The 14,197-nt window shown below is 42.4% G+C and overlaps 1 protein-coding gene across 3 annotated transcripts in view; it reads right to left on the reverse strand.

The window, feature by feature from the left end:
* Window positions 1-3,684: 3,684 nt before the first annotated feature.
* ahctf1 (AT-hook containing transcription factor 1) overlaps window positions 3,685-14,197 on the reverse strand; it is a 49,031-nt gene continuing 38,518 nt past the window's right edge. For all 3 annotated transcript variants that reach the window (XM_090209635.1, XM_021574673.3, XM_021574674.3), the window contains 4 exons: window positions 11,988-14,103; window positions 11,771-11,871; window positions 11,354-11,433; window positions 3,685-4,719 (listed from right to left, as the gene is read on the reverse strand). In XM_090209635.1, coding sequence (XP_090065761.1) covers window positions 4,524-4,719; window positions 11,354-11,433; window positions 11,771-11,871; window positions 11,988-14,103 — 2,493 coding nt within the window. In that variant the 3' untranslated portion in view covers window positions 3,685-4,523. The remainder of the gene's footprint in view (window positions 4,720-11,353; window positions 11,434-11,770; window positions 11,872-11,987; window positions 14,104-14,197) is intronic.

The following is a 14,197-nucleotide window of genomic DNA, read 5'->3' on the forward strand; positions in this document are numbered from 1 at the left end:
CTGCCCTGAAGGAAACCATACAGAGTTACTACCCCGAAGGAGACCAGACAGAGTTACTGCCCCGAGGGAGGAGGGACAGAGTTACTGCCCTGAAGGAGACCAGGCAGAGTTACTACCCTGAAGGAGACCATAGAGCTACTGCCCTGAAGGAGGCCAGACAGAGTTACAGCCCTGAGGGAGACAGAGTTACTGCCCTGAGGGAGACCAGACAGTGTTACTGCCCTGAAGGAAACCATACAGAGTTACTGCCCCGAGGGAGGAGAGACAGAGTTACTGCCCTGAGGGAGACCATACATAGTTACTGCCCTGAAGGAGACCAGACAGAGTTATTGCCCTGAGGGAGACCATACAGAGTTTCTACCCTGAAGGAAACCATACAGAGTTACTGCCCTGAGGGAGACCATACAGAGTTACTTCCCTGAAGGAGACCAGACAGAGTTACTGCCCTGAAGGAGACCATACAGAGTTACTGCCCTGAAGGAGACCATACAGAGTTACTTCCCTGAAGGAGACCAGACATTGTTACTACCCTGAAGGAGACCAGACAGAGTTACTACCCTGAAGGAGACGAGACAGAGTTACTGCCCTGAAGGAGACCAGACAGAGTTACTACCCTGAAGGAGACCATACAGAGTTACTGCCCTGAAGGAGACCATACAAAGTTACTGCCCTGAAGGAGACCATACAGAGTTACAGCCCTGACAGAGACAGACAGTTAATGCCCTGAGGGAGGAGAGACAGAGTTACTGCCCTGAAGTGTGTTCTAGGGCAACGGTGTCTAGATGGAATTTGTATTTGTGGTCATGGCAACTGGACCTTTTTTGGAGCACCATTATTTTGGTCTTACTGAGATTTACTGTCAGGGCCCAGGTCTGGCAGAATCTGTGCAGAATATCTAGGTGCTGCTGTTGGCCCTCCTATGTTGGTGACAGAAGCACCAGATCATCAGCAAAAAGTAGACATTTGACTTCATATTCTAGTAGGGTGAGGCCGGGTGCTGCAGACCTTTCTCGTGCTCGTGCCAATTCGTTGAAATATGTTGAAGCGGTTGCGGATTAAGCTGCATCCCTGTCTGACCCCACGCCCCTGTGGGAGGAAATGTGTGTGTTTTTTGCCTATTTTAACCGCACACTTGCTGTTTGTGTTCATCGATTTTATAATGTTGTATGTTTTTCCCCTAACACCACTTTCCATCAATTTGTATAGCAGACCCTCATGCCAAATTGAGTTGAAGACTTTTTTGAAATCAACAAAGCATGAGAAGACTTTGCCTTTGCTTTGGTTTGTTTGTTTGTCAATTAGGGTGTGCAGGATGAGTACGTGGTCTGTCGTACAGTAATTTAGTAAAAAGCCAATTTGACATTTGCTCAGTAAATTGTTTTCACTGAAGAATACTCAGTCTGCTGTTAATGATAATGCAGAGGATTTTCCCAAGGCTGCTGTTAATGATAATGCAGAGGATTTTCCCAAGGCTGCTGTTGACGCATATCAAACGGTAGTTATTGGGGTCAAATTGGGGTGATCAGTCCTTGGTTCCAAATATTGGGGAAGATACCAGAGCTAAGGATGTTAAAGGGTTTTAGTATAGCCAATTGGAATTTGTTGTCTGTATATTTGATCATTTCATTGAGGATACCATCAGCACCACATGCCTTTTTGGGTTGGAGGGTTTTATTTTGTCCTGTAGCTCATTCAAGGTAATTGGAGAATCCAGTGGATTCTGGTAGTCTTTAATAGTTGATTCTAAGATTTGTATTTTGATGTATATGTTTTTGCTGTTGGTTCTTTGTTATAGAGCCAAAAAGATTGGAGAAATTGTTTACCCATACATCTCCATTTTGGATAGATAATTCTTCGTGTTGTTCTTTGTTTAGTGTTTTCCAATTTTCCCAGAAGTGGTTAGAGCCTATGAATTCTTCAATTTACATTGAGCTGATTTCTGACGTGCTGTTCCTTCTTTTTCCGTAGTGTATTTCTGTATTGTTTTAGTGATTCACCGTGGTGAAGGCGTAGACTCAGGTTTTCCGGGTCTTTATGTTTTTGGTTGGACATGTTTCTCAATTTAATTCTTAGATTTTTGCATTCTTCATCAAACCATTTGATATTGTTGTTCATTTTCTTCAGTTTTCTATTTGAGATTTTTAGATTTGATAGGGAAGCTGAGAGGTCAAATATACTGTTAAGATTTTCTACAGCCAAGTTTACACCTTCACTATTACAGTGGAACGTTTTATCCAGGCAGTTGTCTAAAAGGGATTGAATCTGTTGTTGCCTAATTGTTTTTTGGTAGGTTTCCACACTACTTTCCATCTATAGCATCTCTTAATATTACTCAGTTCCTATGGCTTTGATTCCTCATGATTGAGTGTTGCTCTGTTCAAGTAGACTGTGATTTTGCTGTGGTCTGATAGGGGTGTTAGTGGGCTGACTGTGAACGCTCTGAGAGACTCTGGGTTGAGGTCAGTGATAAAGTAGTCTATAATACTACTGCCTAGAGATAAGCTATAGGTGTACCTACCGTAGGAATCCCCTCGAAGCCTACCATTGACTATGTATATACCCAGCGTGCGACAGAGCTGCAGGAGTTGTGACCCGTTTTTGTTGGTTATGTTGTCATAGTTGTTCCTAGGGGGGCATATGGGGGAGGGAATGCTGTCACCTCCAGGCAGGTGTTTATCCCCGTGTGCTGAGGGTGTCAGGTTCTTGTCCGGTTCTGGCATTTAGGTCGCCACAGACTAGTACATGTCCCTGGGCCTGGAAATGATTGATTTCCCCCCCTCCAGGATGGAGTAGCTGTCTTCATTAGTATGGAGAGTCTAGTGGGGGGATATAGGTAGCACACAGGATGACATTTTTCTGTTTAGATCATTTTCTTTTGAATTTCTAGCCAAATGCTAAATGTTCCTGTTTTGATTAATTTAATGGAGTGAGTAAGGTGTGCTTTATACCAAATTAGCATACCCCCTGAGTCCCTTCCCTGTTTCACACCTGGTAGTTTGGTGGATGGGACTACCAGCTCTCTGTAACCTAGAGGGAAACCAGTGGGTCCATCTCCTCTATACCATGGTTCTTGTAGGATGACAATGTTTGTATTTCCGATTTCTTTGATGAAGTCCATGTTCCTGCTCTTTAGGCCAAAGGCAGATGACCTCAGGCCTTGGATATTCCAGGATGATATAGTGAAGGCTTTTTGTTCCATAGTGTCCAATGTTGTTGGTTGTGGTTTGGCCTCAGGCCAGTAAGTGTGAGCAGAGCCTACTAAGCATCTGGTACATGCCATTGGCTTGGGCTAGTGTAAGAGTGGGGGTTGGGCCTGCTTGCACACTCAGTGTTTTACTCTGAGAATTAGAACCTAACACTAAACTTTATAAAAGTTAAGATTACTGATACACACAGTTGACTTTTGTCATATGAGCCAATACTAATACCTCCCTGAACCCTCAATCCCCATCCGTCTTATACTGCCATTTTGGGCCCATGATTGCCCTATTTCAAATGTCTTATCTAGCGCGATCTGACCCTGACCTTAAATTGGTCATAAATCAAAATGGGACAATTCAAATACTCGTGCCCCACTACTAAATGTACACAATCAAGGTTTCTATCCAACCAGGATCAAGTCTTAGTACTTGCTTCTTATTGCTTAAGAGCAGAACATTGGACAGAGACAAGAACTCCACACAGTCTCAATGAAATACTTCAGCTTTACCGTATTGTCACAGAGCAGTCATGGAAAATAAGACATTCTACATTCATCGGCATGTTATGCTGGTCAAATAAACGACCTTAAAACAGCCCCAGTGGATTTACTGTGTAGGTTATATACATGTTAGTGATACAGTACAGGGAAAAAAAGACAAAATAATCCAAATCATTGCAAATTAAATCACTCGAAAAACAGCAATTAACTTAAATAATTGTCTTAAGGCTGATATTGGCATCGTGATTATGAGCCAAACATTTTCAAAACACTAAAATTTAGCACAGATCATTCACAAGTATTCAACTTTATTCATAACATGGCAAAAGAGACTATTTACATACGCATCAATTTATAGAAATTTAAGAATTCTCCAGAAATAAAAAACACTTTTTTGGTGTTCAAGTCCCCCAGTCTTCCGCCCTGTAAACATAACAATAATTTATAGAAAATTATTTTATCAATATCCAATTAAATTTGCTTAATTGATTTAAAAAAAATGTTCTCCACTGGTTGTCTGTCTTAAATACAAAAACCCAGGCTGTCACCGTTAGAAGAAAATCTGAATAAAATAGTTTCCTCAGAGTAAAGTTAGGAGTCCAGTCCACAGATCTCTAGAATGGATTCCTCGGTCTCCTTTTCTTCATCTGCGTTATAGTGTATTGAAAAGCAAATACCCAGCAGGCACCATACTACTTTCCCCCATCCTATTTTTCAGGGCAGTTGAAGGAAAGGAGACGAGGAGATTCACCCTATGAGTTCTGACAGTCTGTAAGATTCCAAGTTGATGCTGTAGTTTGTTCAGGGCTAAATTGGCATCCGATCATAGTTTCTTCCTGCGGGTGACTGGTTTGGGGAAGATTGCCTCCAGCACTCGTTTGCGTCGGAGGTTCATCCGGGAGGCTGGGGCATCGTTCTCCTCCACCAGCCTCCTCGTGGTGCGCGGGGCGGGCTTGGCCGGGCTGGGCATAGGAGAGATTAAATCCGCCTTGGCTGGGGGAGGGGGCGCTGCATTGCGCCTGGGGGAGAGTAAGAGAGAAAAGGTCATCTCGTGACTTCTGGAACAAACTGATAGAGAGTGAGCAGGGCGCGACAAACTTTTTTGCCATTTGTGCTTTGGACAAATAGGACAATCTCCAGTCACTTGTCACCCCACTTTACAAAATAAAATGCCGTACATTAGTTTTTATATGGTAGAGAATCAAACAAAAATGTAGACTACACTGCCCATTGGATTCTTTGCATATTCAAGCCTGTCTAAAAACACAACACTGCCCATTTACAAGACTCTCCTGTAGTATGGTTGGCCACCCTTGACTAGGATTATCATCAACTGGCACGGTTTACTAATGACTAGGATTATCATCAACTAACACTGGTTACTAATGACTAGGATTATCATCAACTAGCACAGTTTACTAATGACTAGGATTATCATCAACTAACACTGGTTACTAATGACTAGGATTATCATCAACTAGCACGGTTTACTAATGACTAGGATTATCATCAACTAGCACGGTTTACTAATGACTAGGATTATCATCAACTAGCATGGGTTACTAATGACTAGGATTATCATCAACTAGCATGGGTTCTTAATGACTAGGATTATCATCAACTAGCACGGTTTACTAATGACTAGGATTATCATCAACTAACACTGGTTACTAATGACTAGGATTATCATCAACTAGCACTGGTTACTAATGACTAGGATTATCATCAACTAGCATGGGTTCTTAATGACTAGGATTATCATCAACTAGCACGGTTTACTAATGACTAGGATTATCATCAACTAACACTGGTTACTAATGACTAGGATTATCATCAACTAGCACTGGTTACTAATGACTAGGATTATCATCAACTAGCATGGGTTCTTAATATGACTAGGATTATCATCAACTAACACTGGTTACTAATGACTAGGATTATCATCAACTAGCACGGTTTACTAATGACTAGGATTATCATCAACTAGCACTGGTTACTAATGACTAGGATTATCATCAACTAGAACGGGTTATTAACCTCTTAGAGCTCTAGGGGCGCTATTTCATTTTTGGATAAAAAACGTTCCCGTTTTAAGCGCGATATTTTGTCACGAAAAGATGCTCGACTATGCATATTCTTGACAGTTTTGGAAAGAAAACACTCTGAAGTTTCAGAATCTGCAAAGATTTTGTCTGTAAGTGCCCCAGAACTCATTCTACAGGCGAAACCAAGATGATGCATCACCCAGGAATTAGCAGAATTTCTGAAGCTCTGTTTTCCATTCTCTCCTTATATGGCTGTGATTGCGCAAGGAATGAGCCTACACTTTCTGTCGTTCGCCCAAGGTCTTAGCAGCATTGTGACGTATTTGTAGGCATATCATTGGAAGATTGGCCATAAGAGACTACATTTTCCAGAGGTCCGCCCGGTGTCCTTTGTCTAAATTTGTGCGTAATCTTCAGGTGCAGGCATTTTCTCCTGGGATTCAGGAGAGAAAGCATGTTTCCAAGAACGATGTATCAATGAAGAGATATGTGAAAAACACCTTGAGGATTGATTCTAAACAACGTTTGCCATGTTTTCAGTCGATATTATGGAGTTAATTTGGAAAAAAGTTTGCGTTTTGAGGACTGAATTTATGGATTTTTTTTGGTAGCCAAATGTGATGTATAAAACGGAGCTATTTCTAATACACAAGGAATCTTTTTGGAAAAACTGAGCATCTGCTATCTAACTGAGAGTATCCTCATTGAAAACATCAGAAGTTCTTCAAAGGTAAATGATTTTATTTGAAGGCTTTTATGTTTTTGTTAATGTTGCGTGCTGGATGCTAACGCTAATGCTAACGCTAAATGCTAACGCGAAATGCTAACTCTAGCTAGCTACTTTTACACAAATGATTGTTTTCCTATGGTTGAGAAGCATATTTTGAAAATCTGAGATGACAGTGTTGTTTACAAAAGGCTAAGCTTGAGAGATGGCATATTTATTTCATTTCATTTGCGATTTTCATAAATAGTTAACGTTGTGTTATGCTAATGAGCTTGCTGATAGATTTACACAATCCTGGATACAGGGGTTTTTTCATAGCTAAACGTGACGCAGAAAACGGAGCGATTTGTCCTAAACAAATAATCTTTCAGGAAAAACTGAACATTTGCTATCTGAGAGTCTCGTCAATGAAAACATCTGAAGTTCTTCAAAGGTAAATTATTTTTTTGAATGCTTTTCTGTTTTTTTGTGTAAATGTTGCCAGCTGAATGCTAATGCTAAATGCTACGTTAGCCATCAATACTGTTACACAAATGATTGTTTTGCAATGGTTGAGAAGCATATTTTGAAAATCTGAGATGACAGTGTTGTTAACAAAAGGCTAAGCTTGAGAGCTAGCATATTTATTTCATTTCATTTGCGATTTTCATGAATAGTTAACGTTGCGTTATGGTAATGAGCTTGAGTCTGTATTCACGAACCCGGATCCGGGATGGGGAGATCAGAAAGGTTAATGACTAGGATTATCATCAACTAGAACGGGTTATTAATGACTAGGATTATCATCAACTAGCACGGTTTACTAATGACTAGGATTATCATCAACTAGCACTGGTTATTAATGACTAGGATTATCATCAACTAGAACTGGTTACTAATTACTAGGATTATCATCAACTAGAACGGGTTATTAATGACTAGGATTATCATCAACTAGAACGGGTTACTAATGACTAGGATTATCATCAACTAGAACTGGTTACTAATGACTAGGATTATCATCAACTAGAACGGGTTATTAATGACTAGGATTATCATCAACTAGAACGGGTTATTAATGACTAGGATTATCATCAACTAGAACGGGTTATTAATGACTAGGATTATCATCAACTAGAACAGGTTACTAATGACTAGGATTATCATCAACTGGAACGGGTTACTAATGACTAGGATTATCATCAACTAGAACGGGTTACTAATGACTAGGATTATCATCAACTAGAACGGGTTACTAATGACTAGGATTATCATCAACTAGAACGGGTTATTAATGACTAGGATTATCATCAACTAGCACGGTTTACTAATGACTAGGATTATCATCCACTAGCACTGGTTACTAATGACTAGGATTATCATCAACTAGAACGGGTTACTAATGACTAGGATTATCATCAACTAGAACGGGTTACTAATGACTAGGATTATCATCAACTAGAACTGGTTACTAATGACTAGGATTATCATCAACTAGCACGGTTTACTAATGACTAGGATTATCATCAACTAGAACGGGTTATTAATGACTAGGATTATCATCAACTAGAACGGGTTACTAATGACTAGGATTATCATCAACTAGAACGGGTTACTAATGACTAGGATTATCATCAACTAGAACGGTTTACTAATGACTAGGATTATCATCAGCTAGCACTGGTTACTAATGACTAGGATTATCATCAACTAGAACGGGTTATTAATGACTAGGATTATCATCAACTAGAACAGGTTACTAATGACTAGGATTATCATCAACTGGAACGGGTTACTAATGACTAGGATTATCATCAACTAGAACGGGTTACTAATGACTAGGATTATCATCAACTAGGACGGGTTACTAATGACTAGGATTATCATCAACTAGAACGGGTTATTAATGACTAGGATTATCATCAACTAGCACGGTTTACTAATGACTAGGATTATCATCAACTAGCACGGTTTACTAATGACTAGGATTATCATCAACTAGAACGGGTTATTAATGACTAGGATTATCATCAACTAGAACGGGTTACTAATGACTAGGATTATCATCAACTAGAACGGGTTACTAATGACTAGGATTATCATCAACTAGAACGGTTTACTAATGACTAGGATTATCATCAGCTAGCACTGGTTACTAATGACTAGGATTATCATCAACTAGAACGGGTTATTAATGACTAGGATTATCATCAACTAGAACAGGTTACTAATGACTAGGATTATCATCAACTGGAACGGGTTACTAATGACTAGGATTATCATCAACTAGAACGGGTTACTAATGACTAGGATTATCATCAACTAGAACGGGTTACTAATGACTAGGATTATCATCAACTAGAACGGGTTATTAATGACTAGGATTATCATCAACTAGCACGGTTTACTAATGACTAGGATTATCATCCACTAGCACTGGTTACTAATGACTAGGATTATCATCAACTAGAACGGGTTACTAATGACTAGGATTATCATCAACTAGAACGGGTTACTAATGACTAGGATTATCATCAACTAGAACGGGTTACTAATGACTAGGATTATCATCAACTAGAACTGGTTACTAATGACTAGGATTATCATCAACTAGCACGGTTTACTAATGACTAGGATTATCATCAACTAGAACGGGTTACTAATGACTAGGATTATCATCAACTAGAACGGGTTATTAATGACTAGGATTATCATCAACTAGAACAGGTTACTAATGACTAGGATTATCATCAACTGGAACGGGTTACTAATGACTAGGATTATCATCAACTAGAACTGGTTACTAATGACTAGGATTATCATCAACTAGCACGGTTTACTAATGACTAGGATTATCATCAACTAGAACGGGTTACTAATGACTAGGATTATCATCAACTAGAACGGGTTATTAATGACTAGGATTATCATCAACTAGAACGGGTTACTAATGACTAGGATTATCATCAACTAGAACGGGTTACTAATGACTAGGATTATCATCAACTAGAACGGTTTACTAATGACTAGGATTATCATCAGCTAGCACTGGTTACTAATGACTAGGATTATCATCAACTAGAACGGGTTATTAATGACTAGGATTATCATCAACTAGAACGGGTTATTAATGACTAGGATTATCATCAACTAGAACGGGTTATTAATGACTAGGATTATCATCAACTAGAACGGGTTACTAATGACTAGGATTATCATCAACTAGAACGGGTTATTAATGACTAGGATTATCATCAACTAGAACGGGTTACTAATGACTAGGATTATCATCAACTAGAACGGGTTACTAATGACTAGGATTATCATCAACTAGAACGGGTTACTAATGACTAGGATTATCATCAACTAGAACGGGTTACTAATGACTAGGATTATCATCAACTAGAACGGGTTATTAATGACTAGGATTATCATCAACTAGAACGGGTTATTAATGACTAGGATTATCATCAACTAGAACGGGTTATTAATGACTAGGATTATCATCAACTAGAACGGGTTATTAATGACTAGGATTATCATCAACTAGAACGGGTTACTAATGACTAGGATTATCATCCACTAGCACGGTTTACTAATGACTAGGATTATCATCAACTAACACTGGTTACTAATGACTAGGATTATCATCAACTAGAACGGGTTACTAATGACTAGGATTATCATCAACTAGAACGGGTTACTAATGACTAGGATTATCATCAACTAGTACGGTTTACTAATGACTAGGATTATCATCAACTAGCACTGGTTACTAATGACTAGGATTATCATCAACTAGCACGGTTTACTAATGACTAGGATTATCATCAACTAGAACGGGTTATTAATGACTAGGATTATCATCAACTAGAACGGGTTACTAATGACTAGGATTATCATCAACTAGAACGGGTTACTAATGACTAGGATTATCATCAACTAGAACGGGTTATTAATGACTAGGATTATCATCAACTAGAACGGGTTACTAATGACTAGGATTATCATCAACTAGAACGGGTTATTAATGACTAGGATTATCATCAACTAGAACGGGTTACTAATGACTAGGATTATCATCCACTAGCACGGTTTACTAATGACTAGGATTATGCCTTTTGCTGCTGGACAATAAAATAACGTTTTTGAAAACCAATAAAACAGAGTAAATTGCTGGTTTAAATGGCATATAACGTGTTATTAAATAATTCCCTCAACATTTATGTTGTTGTATTTTGGCTAGGCTACTTTGAAACAATATGTTGCATGACAAATCGTCCATATTTTAAACAATTAAGTTTATGGTGAAATAGTTTTGAAATGCTGACCACCTCCGCTCTGATTCAAGTTGGGTGATGCGCGGTGTGCAACAGGCCCTGTCCTTCACTCTCCGGTTTTGTGACCATTTGATCTGAACAAACCATGCCTCGAGTATGTCGACAGAATCTTAGAGGTTAATGTTAATTATCCTTCATTATATTTGTCAAAAATGACTGCAGTTTAACCTATATTGATTTAACTAAACGTCTCATTAAAGTTTAGCTACATTTTCTGGCGCCTCACTCATGTCAACATCTGTTTGGGCATAAGGCTGTAGCCAATATGCATATCACCTACACTGACCTGTAGGCTTTTTTTATGTACATGAAAAATAGATTGTAATATTATTCCACTGTTGGCCCCTCTGATGCAATTCTGATCTGTGTAATTGTTTGATATTGTGCGCAAATTTTTTTTTTTTTGTAACTGGTATATTCTTTTGTCCGCCAATTTATTTACTTGTCCCGGACAACAGCTAATGTCAAGTCCTGGCGGGTTGGAGCACTCACATTGCAGATGGAGTGTTAGGGGAAGCTTTGACTAGAGGAACGCCGATGGCAGTATGTCAACAGAACTTACTTGGTTGTTCGCCTCTTGGGTGCTTTGGTTTTAGCAGCAGCCGTCTCTTTCTCCACATCGTCTTCTGACGAGTTCTTTTCCTGAGCAATAGAAAGATATAGTCAGAGACTAAGCTTGAATATGGTTTTAGCTAACAGCAACCTGACATGTAGCAAATGACCATGTATCTGTGAACAAGGCCTCTGTGTTCACAGATCTGAGAGGATGGGATAGGTGAGTGCAATATGCCAAAGGAACCAGTTATTGTATTTGAGGGCTAGGTGGAGAAATCATCTCCACCATATTGTGTAAACCTAGACAGTCCATTTAAACCTGTGAACACTAAAGTTGTGGCTGAGGGAGGAGGGCTATGGAGGCAAATGGAACCGGACAGTCCTGTCTTGTCTAACATCAGTCTAAAGGACGTGATCAACTGACCTCGTTATCAGGTTGTGCTGCAGTGGTGTCCGCCGGTCGCCTGGTACGAGTAACAGGAGGCGCAGACACGTTATTCTGACCGGGAGACTCTACTCTCCTACCTATCAGACAGAAGATGAAAGGTGTGAAAGAAAGCCAGAACAACTACAGAATAACCTTCCTCTTCTAACCACAAAGTCTGACAGGCAAATGTGCTAAAAAATTAGGAGCAAGTTACCTCTGGTTCTCCTTCGAGGTGGTGAGTAGATGAACGAGTCCCTGACGGGGCTTCCCTGGTCGGCCTCGGGCACTATGATGTCTCCCATCGGGAGTGGAGAGGGCGACCGCTGACCCAACGACTTGGTGACTCTCCTCTTGACTCTCACCATCTCTGTGATGACCGGGGCCTCAACCACTTCCCTCTTGACCTCCTCGTCACGGAGTCTCTGGATGAGGGCGTCGGCCACCGGCGTTCCGGAGACCACCTCCAGCGGCGTCTCTAACAGGGGAAGGTCCTCCTCCTGGTGGTTCCACAGGCGGCTCCTGGTTGGTCGACGGTAAACGCTGAGGGGCGGGTCATCCAGGGCGAGTGCGGAGGGCGTCTTCTCAGCGGTGCCTTCACCCCTCGTCTTCCTCCGGCTGCGGGGAGGGGTCAGAGCAACCCCTTCCTCTGTGAAAAGGGCGAGGGTCACGCCCGCACGGGTCGATTTGCGGGTCACCCTGCCTGGACTGCTGGGCTGTTTGGCCCTTTCATCATTCCCCTTCTCTTCCTCCTCAGGGACCACAGACTGAGTATGGGCGGCTGGGGTCTTGGTTCCAGTTGTGCTCTTCCTAGCGCTGTGTGTAACAGACTGAACTGACACCTGGTTGGCTGTTTCATCCATGGCTGTTGGCTCTCTGTTGCTCCCCACCTGGGTGTTCCTGGTCTGGCGGGTTCCCGTCCTCGGAGTGGCCTTCTGTGGAGTGCGCTGCTTGGTCGGGGTTGCCTTTGAGAGGACCACAGTTTCCGCCGGGACCTCTTCCTCCCTTTTCCTCTCCTCCTGCTCTCTCCAAGGCTCCGGTTCTGGCTGGGATTCAGTTTTCCGAGCGCTTCGGCGAGGTGTGACGGGAACTCCGAAGTCCTGGCTGTGCCGGCAGCTCCTGGTGATCCGTCTGGGTGTGATTGGGACCTGAGCGTCTGTCTCCATCTCAGTCTGTCCGGCCGGCCTCTCGTCCTCTGACCCAGGCCTCTCCGCCTCCACTGAGGTAAACTTCACCATCTTCCTCTGGTTGGTTATCCTGCGTGTCGGAGTGGACGGGGCTTTCCTGACCCCCTCTGAGATTTCCTCCACAGACTTAGACTGGCTGTTGGAGGTCTTGTCCAGATTCCTCTCCTCCACACTGGCTATAGAGAGCTTTCCGGTTTGAGCTGCTTCTTCTTCAAGTATGGCTGCCAACTCACTTATGGCTTCTCCCTGGACAGGTTCATGGTTGTCTGACTGGATGGATCCATTGCTTTCTACCTGAGACAGAGGCTGGTCTGCAGGGACAGAGACGGGCTCCTCTCGCTCTTCTTCTAGCTCAACAACGTCTGCCTTCATCTCCTCCTTTCGATGAGCACACGAGAGAGTCTCCTCTTCCATGGTCATCTCTTCGGTTTCCTCCAACGCTCCGTTCGGCTGCTCATTCTCATCCAGGACTGGTGACGTCTCTTCTGCTTTGGTTGGTTCAGAGTCAGCAGGGATCTCATCTGGCTCTTCTACATGGTCTGTGTCAACATCTTCAGCTGATCTGGCTGGTTTAGCCTCAAAGGATTCAGGCAGGACGTCCGTGACTAGAGGAACATTCTCCTTTGACATGGCCTCAGTTCCACCAGTCTCTGCCTCCGTCCAGCTATCCATGATCCCCTCCAGGGTGTCCATCCCCTCCAGCGTGTCCATCCCCTCCAGGGTGTCCATCTCAGCCTCCTGCTCCTGCAGGGGCTCAGCTGCAGCCAGGGTGTCCTGGTTGTCCGTACCCAGGCAGATGACCTCCGGGTCGGTCACAGGCGTCTCAGACGTGCCACCTGCCTCCTCTGTGGTCAGATGCTTACTGGGTTCTAGTGGTACCGTGTCTGCATCGTCATCCACATCCTCCAGAATCAGAGAGAAGCTGCTGTGGGCTCCAGAGGTGGCTACCTCTGGTTGGCTGCCTTCCCCCACCTCAATGAGCCCCAGGTGGGCGCCGTCGGCCAGGGCATGCCCCTCCACCAGCTCCAGAGGAACCAGCAGGGTGGTAGAGGGCTTCAGCTCTGTGTAGCAAATCCCCTCTGCCTCATCTCCTCCTACCCCCAGCCTCACCATCACCACCTCCCCCTCTAGGTCATCCTCCACCATCTGCAGGGGAAAAACACAGAAGCATGAGAACATTTATAGAGCAAAACCTACGATCACAAAACAAGATACTTTCACCCCCTTTGCAAAAAGTGCA

The sequence above is a fragment of the Oncorhynchus mykiss genome, chromosome 19 (assembly GCF_057628025.1).
Source record: "Oncorhynchus mykiss isolate SJ-2025 chromosome 19, ASM5762802v1, whole genome shotgun sequence".
Lineage (NCBI taxonomy): Eukaryota > Metazoa > Chordata > Actinopteri > Salmoniformes > Salmonidae > Oncorhynchus > Oncorhynchus mykiss.